General features: G+C 35.6%; 1 protein-coding gene across 2 annotated transcripts; it reads left to right on the top strand.

Moving 5' to 3' along the window:
- The first annotated feature begins 790 nt into the window (after window positions 1-790).
- LOC147003578 (vomeronasal type-1 receptor 4-like) lies at window positions 791-8,442 on the top strand. 2 transcript variants are annotated; one of them, XM_085842255.1, is made up of 2 exons: window positions 791-978; window positions 4,136-8,442. In XM_085842255.1, the coding sequence occupies exon 2, from the start codon at window positions 6,329-6,331 to the stop codon at window positions 7,244-7,246; it is 918 nt and encodes a 305-aa protein (XP_085698381.1). In that variant the 5' UTR covers window positions 791-978; window positions 4,136-6,328; the 3' UTR covers window positions 7,247-8,442. The 2 variants fall into 2 exon arrangements, with proteins under 2 accessions (XP_085698381.1, XP_085698382.1); XM_085842256.1 differs by lacking the exon at window positions 791-978 and adding an exon at window positions 2,950-2,993.
- The last annotated feature ends 1,828 nt before the right edge of the window (window positions 8,443-10,270 follow it).

Genomic DNA, 10,270 nt, shown 5'->3' with positions numbered 1-10,270 from the left:
CTTCATGTGGATCCTGTTCTCCTAACTAAGCTATCTTGTCTAGTCGAAGTAGGAGAGTATATACCCAGTCCTGTAGTGACTTGAGTTGTCGGGGTCGGTTGGTATTCAGCGTGTACCGCCCCATTCTCAGAGGTGAATGAGAGTGGGAATTCAGGTAGGGGACCATGTGAGTGGAAATTGGTGGAAAGAGCAGGCAGGCTTTGATTGGGATGTAAACGTGGATAAAATAAGTTCATTAATGGGGGGACAAGGGTAAAAAGAACCAAGCAACCAAGCGAAAGATGAGCAGGCGAAGAACCAAGAGCCCAAGAGCACATGGTGAAAATGTCTGTGTTTGTAGAAAAGAGAAGCAAGGGGAAAGGAAATGTATCCCAGAGGCTACAGAGGTTTAGGATAGGAATCTGGGGTGAGAAGTATGGAGAGGAATCAGGACTCTGTAAGAGGTCCTTGCAATGCTGAGAGAGTCTGGCAGCTAGCATATGCTCTGATATGTTAATCGACATCTCAGAAACCCATTGATCCTCATGGTCTTTGGGACCAAAGAAGGTTGAGTCATTTAAACTTTCTAGGATACTGGGTGATAAGGAATGGCCCTCCAGGGGCAAAGCCATGAAACTTGCTTATACTTAATAGCACTGATGTTCCTTCTGCATGCCTTTCTCTACCATACTCTTTGTACTCTAAAGACTGACAGAAAAGTTCCTATTCAGAGTCCCAATTGCCTTCTTGTAGTAGCTCATGTAATTTCCACTTTTTGTTTTGCAAAGTTCTGTCAGTAAGGTGATTAAAAGTTACTGCAGATCCTTGTGGAGAGGCTGTCATCATGGATACAGAGTTGACTTGAAAATCACCAATCTTCTGGGAAAGAATACTCAGAGATCATGAACCTTTAAGTGAAGAAGAGTGTCTCACCACAGTTTCATCAGAGTCTCATTTCTCATCGTGACAGGCATAACCATGGTGTCATCAAGTACTGAGGTGAGTGACCAGAGCATCGGACTAGTAAAAACAAGATGTTAGAAAGCAATCCTTAGAGAAGCCATTCATGTGCTCTCTAAAGCGTCTCTTAATTGTAGCTGTATTTAAAGTCAGTATGTATTAAGAACTTATTTCAAAATCACTGTTGCAGAAAAGAATGATAGAAGAGAGAAAGGAAGGAAGGGAGGGAGGGATGGAGGGAAGAAGGAAGGAAGGAAGGAAGGAAGGAAGGAAGGAAGGAAGGAAGGAAGGAAGGAAGGAAGAAAAGGAGTGGATGAAAGAGGGAGGAATGGAGGGAAGGAGGGAGAGAGGAAACAAGAGAGGTGGAGGTGGGAGGAAGGGAGGGAAGGAAGAAAAACTCAAGACATTGATAGGATAAGGAAAAGGAACTCAGGTTCTGTTTAAGAAGTGGGAACATGAATGTAATTTTGGGTAAAATTGCAGCTATTTTCAACAAAGGGCAGAGAAGACTTGCCTCCAATCCTATGTCTCTTATCACTGACATCATCTCATTTTGTTCTTTCTTTTTTTTCACTTAGTCTCTCTCTCTCTCTCTCTCTCTCTCTCTCTCCATGTCATCCTAGTTTTACTTTTTAAATGAAGATTTCTTTGGTTTCTTCATCCTTGTTTAATGATGGCACTGATTTTCAGATCCAGGGACTTTCAAGGTTAGACAGGCCATGATCTACATCCCCACCTTATGCTAAATAACTTGAAGTATTTTATTCTTTTCAATTGTCCTGTTCAACTATTTATATACTTCAGAACAATACTACATTCTGGTTTTGTGTTTCTATTCTTTTAGTATAGGAATGGCTTGTATCAAATATAGATTCCAGTAATTAAAATTGTGTCAACAATCCCAGAAGAGAAGTACTGTATGATTTTCTATGAGGAAAAATGAATTTTATGGGAGATTGAGAATAAGAATTAAAAGTTCAGTGAATTACAAGAAAGGAGTGAATGCATACTAGGAGTTTGCTTAAAGTTTTTGGTAGAAAACTATTCTAAAATATGTCTGATGTTTTCCTGATTTTATTTTTATGTTTCACTAAATAAGCCCTTAGTTTGCCTGGTAGAGGGTCCTGCAGATATTGTTTTCTTTTGATGTAAAGAGTTAGGCAGGTCCACTTTTGGAAAATATACACTGGTGTTTGGCTTTCTCTATCCCTATTGACATAGTCACTTTTGATGTTTCAGATGCTATCATATATCTTCCTGATATCAAGGATTGCTGTTAATAAGTGAAGCCCAAAACAACAACAAAACTCCCTTATATTATACTCTTATCCAATTATAAATCATCCTTAGCGACCAAAAAATTCAAACTCATCATTGGGACACTAAGATTTATATCACAAACCTATACTAAGTGTCCTGTTCGGTTGACTGTCATCAGTGTAGATCCATATCATACAACATAACAAGAACTTCTCATTTATTAAACACAATGCCTTTATTGTTAAAGGTAAAACCAAAGTCAAAATACATATATTTATTATGCTACCCACTGTGATTACACAGTTCACTCATGGGAAAGAGGATCCTATTGTTCTGCAGCTGATCTCCAGAAAGTTTCATGACAAATCCAAAGCCCTTTGCCCATGAATCAAACATCTATCACCTTCTCCTTGCATCCTGTCAGTCATTATTCTACTCTCCTTTCAATTTTCATTAAATGATCCCTTTATTTTGGGAGAGGGCATGTGCACCTAAGATAGCATACTTGTGTTGCAGTTAGAAGATATGTTTTGGGAACTGATTCTCTCCTTTTACCATGTGTGACGCTTGGTGGACTCTGGTCACTGCTCTTTGTAGAAAGGACCTTTACCTGCTGAGCATGCTTGCTACCTTTCATAATTTTAGTTTGTGTTTTTGGTAGTTGTTCACTGTAGCTACAAGAGCTAGACAAAAACAAATAGCAGTATAGCTAGACATAGCACTTAACACTATTGTACTTATCTATGTTGCAGCATTTATCAACTGTGTTTTCAAAGGACAAATGTAATGCCATTGTATGTATACACTTTGTTGTCTTCATTCAGTTCTTTGTTGATGGATGTGTGGAATGATTGCTTTTCAGCTATTTTGAGTGATTCTGCTCTGGAAGTGACTAAGGAGGTACATTTTCAAGACCCTCATTTTAAATCTTTTTAAATCATTTTAAAAATGGAATTAATGGATGAAATAGAAATTCCTCTTCCATATGAAAATGTACTTTATATTCTCAGGGCATAGACACTATAAGAACTTATTTCAGAAAGGTATTTATAATAGTAACAAAATTAATAGAGCATAAGAAATACAGCCTAAGTCTTGGAAAATGCATTTCTTTTAGGAATAAAATTTTAAAATTCAGAATATATTCTATAAAGCAAAGATGAATGTATATTTATGCCATGTTCTTCAAGAAAAATTTCAGGAACACAAGCAAGACTATTTTCTGCAAATTAATCTTAGAACAATATAAAAACATAGCTGCTGTACTACCAAGAAATAAGAATTGCAAATTTAATTCTTCTACAATATGGCATACTGATCTAAAATTCTTATTGAAAGAGTAGGACAAGACTGCTGGTCTTTTATGCATGAGACTCTGGGTTCAATCTCTAGTACTTCCAATAAAATAAAATTCATAGAAAACAAATAATGCAGAATGACATTACAATTTCAATTAATTTTAAGTATGAGTGTGAGTATGTAAGATCACATTGATTAAATTATCATTATTCAATAACAAAATTTACTTCATAACCATAATTCTCTTTTGGTTTTGTTTTTAAAATTTTTAATTATCATGCAGATTATTAGGTTTCATTTTATTTTCAAACAAATTTATTTTTGATTCTCCTCTTCATATTGTTTCTCCAGTCTCTTGACACTACCCAGTACCTCTCTGTATCCTTTATAATACTTTTCACTTCAATGTCACTTTTTCTGTATTAACATCCCCTTGATTCTATTTCCATGTCTTTTGTTTGCATGTTTTGATCTCCGTTCAGTTTTTATAATCATCACTTTCTCTTCCCTTACATTCATAAGGACATGTCTCTGATGAACATATGATTTTTGCTTTCTTGAGACTGTTACCTTGTTGAATTCTTTGCAAGTCTGTATAGTTCCTGAATATTTTTCATGATCTCATTTTCCTTTACAGATAAACAAAATTCCACTATGTAGCGACACCATACTTCCATTATCTGCTGATGAACATCTAGGATGAACATCAATTCTTTGCTATTGTGAATAGAGCAACATCTTATGTGAATGTGCCACCATCTCTGTAGTAGGACATAGAGTCTTTCAGGTGTAGCCCAGAAATTATATGGCTGTATTACATGGCAATCCTGTTTTTAATTTCTCAACTAATCTTAGTATTTATTTCTATTATGAATGTAGCACTATGCCCTCCCACCAGTATAGAATGATGATTCCTTTTCCCCACACCATTTCCAGCACTTGTTAGTGTCTATTTTCTTGATGATAATCATTCTAAGGCACATAATGTAGTCTCAAAGTGTTTATAATTTGAATTTCCTGAAAGGCTAAATATGTTGACCATTTTTAAAATGAATTCACTGCACATTTTTTAAAAGGAATATCTGCCCATTCCTTTACTCTCTTGACAGGAATGTTCCCAAAAAGGTTGTTTAATCTTTATTTTCTTGATACATTCTAGGTTTTAAGCTCCTAACAAAAGTACAGAAGTCAATTTTTTTTCTCCCCCTCTGTAGGTTATATCTTCACTCAGCAGTTGATTTCTCTTAAAGCACAGAGGACTTTCATTTTACGTAGTTCCACTCATTAATTCTTGGTGCAATTTCTGTGCTATTGAGTCCTGTTGCCCCTTACTCTGTCTTGTAGTACTAACAATTTTCATGAAGAGTTTTAGCATTTCAGTTTTTTGAATAATTTAACATTAATTTTTGTGCAAGGTCAGGGGTGATAAACATAAGCCTGTTTTTCTGCAGGTGAATATCTATTTTACCCATTTTACACATGATCAGAAGTTCTGACCACCAAGACCTACTAAACATTCAGTTACAAAATTTTGATTGTTTCTTTTTGAATTCTTCCTGAGAAATGCTGGAGCTCAGCTGGGTAACATCGGGGAAAGCCAGACCCCTCATGTATCCTTATTACTCAAAACTGCTCATTCCCTTTGTGGCTTTGGATCTTTTTATGCCCCCAGATCTTTATGACAGTATAATTAGAACTTGCTAATAATTTATCAATTGTTTGAAGAAAAACATTACTAATTTGAATGGTAGCTACAACATTTAAGTCTACACAAGTGCTCTTATTTCACCCTATGCTCTGCCACTTTCACTCCTGCTTTTATTTATCTTAATTTGTTTTGACTAATATCTGTTATCCCTGGATGTGATGATCTCTTATCACAACTTTGATTTTCATATCCACAATGTCTTTCCTTAATTATTTGTGACATTGACCCCCATTTTACACACAAGTTGACCATCCAAATTGTTAATAGTAGATTTAGCTAAAACATGACACATTGCTCATTTGTTTTATATTTTAGGGTTTTTTTTTCCAAATTTACTTTTGAATATTCTTTGGAGGATAAAGAGATGAGTACATGTTTAAGATTGCATCCTGCTATTACTTTGGACCTCAGTTCAGTTCCTAGTCCCTTTCAGTGCATCACAACCAACTAAAAATCCAGCTCTAGTAGATCTCAAACTCTGGGTCCTGTTGGCATTCACACTCACATGCAAACACGCTCAGCACACACATAATTGAACACAAATATAAAAATTAATTTAAAGTATTATTTATATATTTTGAACATTTTACTACTGTGTCTAAGTATGATTTGTAAATACTTTCTGTTGTTTCTTTTGATAAATTTTAAATTATGATTCATGTTAATTTCTAAAATAATTGCATGTTGTAAAAATTCTTTCTTTGCAAATTTACCACAAATTATTGTGTTTAGACAAAAAGCAACAAAAACATGAATCATTTTGTAGGGCTTTTGAAGACGGGATTTTCCTTTGTGAAGCACTGGCTATCCTAGAACTAACTCTGTAGACCAGCTTAGCCTCAAATTCATATATCTGACTTTCTATATCTCTTGATTGCTATGTTAAAGGACATGTGGCATCTTGCCCAGTGAATACATTCTTCAGTAAACATATACAATACTTTCCATTTAAATATTAGATAATAAAAGAACATTTTAGACATTCTTCTTCAATGAAAAGCCATATAAATGCACATAAATGATTAATATATTATTTTAGCTAACCCCATGAAACAATGTACACTGACAAAGTATTTACCTGCTCTCTTGACCATAATAAATTTGTTTAGTTTTTAAAAAGAAATGAGAATGGCTACCAGGCACTTTGCAATGGGAATTTTTCTCTTCTCCCAGATTACATTGGGAATACTTGGCAATTCCTCAATACTATTTCATTACATTTTTTTGATACTCACTGGAAAACACTTAGTGCCCAAAGATCTGATTTTAAAGCACTTGACTTTTGCCAATTGCCTGTCTATCATCTCAAGAGGCATTCCACGGGCAATGTCAGATTGTGGACTTAAGGATTTTCTTGATGATATTGCATGTAAATTGATAGTGTATATATGCCGAGTAACAAGGGGGATGTCCCTTTCTGCAATGTGCCTACTCAGTTGTTTCCAAGCAATCACTATCAACCCTAGCAACTCTAGGTGTTTTACACTTAAGCACAGAACCACCAAGTACATTGGTCATTGCTGCTCAGTCAGTTGGCTTCTGCACTTGTTTCTAAACATCTTGACTCCAGCAAGAGTGTCAGGCCCCAATTACAAGAAAAATGTGACTAACATGAGTTATGGGTACTGTTCATGGGTTGCTTCAGACAATGTGGCAACTGCACTGTATATGTTATTACTGTGCTTCTCTGATGCTCTGTGTCTGACTCTCATGGCCTGCTCAAGTGTCTCCATGGTGAGTATCCTCTACAGACATAAAAGACAAGTCAAACATATCCACAGTGTTCAGCATGCTCTAAAAGACTCTCCTGAAGACAGAGCCACACAAACTATCCTCATTCTGATGTGCACATTTGTCCTCTCTTACTCATTCTCCTCCATAGTGGTCATCTTTACAACCTACTCCAAATATCCAATGCTATGGGGGGTAAGTGTACTTACATTTATAGAAATATGCTTTCCCATATTTTGTCCCTTTGTTATCATTAGCAACATGAACGTTAGTTCCAGCCCATTTTTACCCTGCTTTGGTAAGCGGTAGCTTCCTCCATGTATGACATAAGATCTTGTGGTCAATTTTTTCTTCTATATTGGCATATTGTTTGATCTGTTGTAAAATGTTAAGACTGTAATTTGAAAACATCAAGCTTCTTGGAAGTGACTCTTTCATTATGTGGAGTGATCAGTAGACATTTTATCATAGCATTTATTTTTACAGAATTTGATATCGAATACTAAGCAATTTTCAAATCTATGTGATTATCATATTAAACAAAATGTTATGTGATAGTAGTCAAAGTCCAGGTGACCTTGAGAAAAATACATCTAGGAGACCAGATATTTTCTATGGCTCAGAAGAAAATATGATTCATTCTCTCTCTCTCTCTCTCTCTCTCTCTCTCTCTCTCTCTCTCTCTCTCTCTCTCTCTCTCTCTCTCTCTTTCTCTCTCTCTGTTCATTTTTATTTTTTATGAATGGGTGTTGTCTTGAATGCAAATCTGTGTACCACATGCACAAAATGCCTAAAAGGCTTTAAAAAGGGCATTGTGCCACTTAGGATACTTTTAAGCCACCAGTGAATGATAGAAATAAAACCTGGAGGCTTTGGTAGAGCAGTCAGTGCTCTGAAGTATGAAACCTTCTCTCCAGCCTCATTTTTTTTTCCATAAGAATAAAGTTTATTTTAAAATTTGCAGTAAATGTATATGTAGGTGTAAAATCATTATTATCACTTTAACAAAAATGTATGCAAACCATTAAAATAAACAAGGCACCTTAGAAATCATTAGGGGGTAGTAAAACTGGCCTGTCATTCATAATATTTAAAGTACTACAATGTTTATTGGGATCTCTATTGAAAAGAAAAGGTAACTGCCATAATATTTACTAAGAATGCTTTCTACCAACTATGGTTTCATTCTGGGGGTTCTCTTCTGGCCTAAATGCTAACAAGACTACAAAAATCCTAACTAAATCCATATAGTTAGTGAGAAGAGGAAATGTCTTAAACACAAACAAGCCAGTTGCCCGAGTAGCTGACACTGAGTTACTATATGCACTTTAGCTCAAATGCCCCTGTTATTGTAGTAACTAAGACACAGTGAAAGTGAGGACACAAAACATCAAACTCCTGTTGCCTGACAGAGGTCATCATAGCAAGGGAAAGCTATGAAATGTGGAGGATCCCGGCCTTCATCTCAAATGTCACTATGGTTAGCATCTACATTTCTTCCCATATTAACCACATCAACATGTATTATGGAATAAAAGACAAAAAAGTGTTGAATTGACTGGGTGCTTTTTATTCTCCTTATGGCTGCAGTGCTGCCAAACAAGAGGTAAAGAGAATGAAAGGGAAGTGGTGGATGTAAACCACCTGGATAATCCACTCAAGGGAAAATGCCTATAGAAGGAAAAGCATCTCTCATTCAACAACTCTCTCAGCCCTTTGAACTTGATCCTTTGCTTGTGCATCAGTTCTCATGTTCCTTCCAGCAAATCACCTTAAGTCTCAGGCTCCAACTATTCAAATCGGAGTATACATAGGACATCTAAGGCCCGTCATTAACAAAATTTTAAAACAATTTTTATATTGGTGAAATACTGCCTATTTTCTAAATACTAAATTTTTCTTAAATGCTAAATAGTCAGAGACTGTAATAGGAATAGAAGTAACTAATAAATTCACATTGCAGAAAAACAAGCAAGCAATTACTCCTAACCAAGAATTAAAAATTGAAAAATAAAGTAAGAACAATTTCTGACTTTATGAGAGAAGGCATTCCCTGAGTGGTGGCAAGGATTTAAATCACGTGTGAAAATCACATGATTCATAGAAAAGCAATGCTGCCAGCTATCTGATGTCTACAGATCCAGCCAGTAAGATCCACTTACACCAGACCACACTCAGTTACCCAACTGAAGGCTTCTGATCATCTTTCCACACTTAAACCTATAATTTGGACCCTTGTTGCAATTCTAGGTAGAACAGCAGTTGATGCCTATGCAGAAGAGTTGATGTAGCACCCATACTATGAAATGCTGGAGTCTGAGACTCTCAAAACACAAGACTTTTAAAAGAAAGTTTTAGGGAAAAAATAGACAAAGCAATGACACTTTGAATTCTCACTAGGTGTCATTGCTTTATCCTCAAGTTATTACTAAGATGACCAAGAAGCCTTCATCATTGTCACATACTAAAAAAGGATGAGGTGAGGTCTGCAGGCCCTGAGTCCAGGTATTACAATGACACATAACAATGTCATAACTGACTTCTCCAAAACAATATCCAGTTTCTATGAACATATCACAAAGAGGAATCGCAACAGAATGAGAAGCATTTAAAGAAATTTTCAGTATCCTTATATCCTCAGCCACAAGCATCAGAAAAATGCAAATTAGAGTGTCTTTGAATTTTCAGTTTATACCTGCTAGAAGGCTGTAATCAAAACCACAAATGATAGCTAATGCTGGCAAGGATAACCATCAATGGAAACAATCCTCCAATGTTGGTGGTAGTGCAGTCTTGTACAGGCACCTGGAAGTCAATATGGCTGCTTCTCAGAATATTTGGAATCAGTCTACCTGGTATACCCAGCTATACCACTCTTGGGCATATACCCAAAAGATACCCCATCTTACCACAAAGACACTTTCTCTATCAAACAGGTTCATAGCAGCTTTATTCCTTGTAGTCAGAAACTGGAAAAAAAACCTAGATGTCCCTCAACTGGAGAACAAATAAAGAAAAGTGGCCTATTTATACATACATGTGTATACACTATTACTCAGCTACTAAAAAAAAATGACATTATGAAATTTGCAAACAAATGGATGGAACTACAAAAGAGCATCTTATTTATTTATTTATTTATTTATTTATTTATTAAATAAGTTTATTTAGCACATATTGAGATAAAAGGCAAAACTTATTTATATTACAATTTATTTTTTTCTTTTCCCCCATTATTTCCTCTGTGTTTTATTGTGGCTGTTTTTTTAATTAGATTTTTTTCTTCATTTACATTTCAAATGCTATTCCCTTTCCTAGTTTCCCCTCCAAAAG

Source organism: Mus caroli, unplaced genomic scaffold, assembly GCF_978045245.1.
Source record: "Mus caroli unplaced genomic scaffold, Mus_caroli_1 scaffold_8, whole genome shotgun sequence".
Classification (NCBI taxonomy): Eukaryota; Metazoa; Chordata; class Mammalia; order Rodentia; family Muridae; genus Mus; species Mus caroli.
This window is presented reverse-complemented; position numbering and strand designations above follow the sequence as displayed.

Bases quoted from the DNA above. Each gene is read 5' to 3' on its own strand.
- LOC147003578 (XM_085842255.1), top strand. From the start codon at position 6,329: ATGAGAATGGCTACCAGGCACTTTGCAATGGGAATTTTTCTCTTCTCC.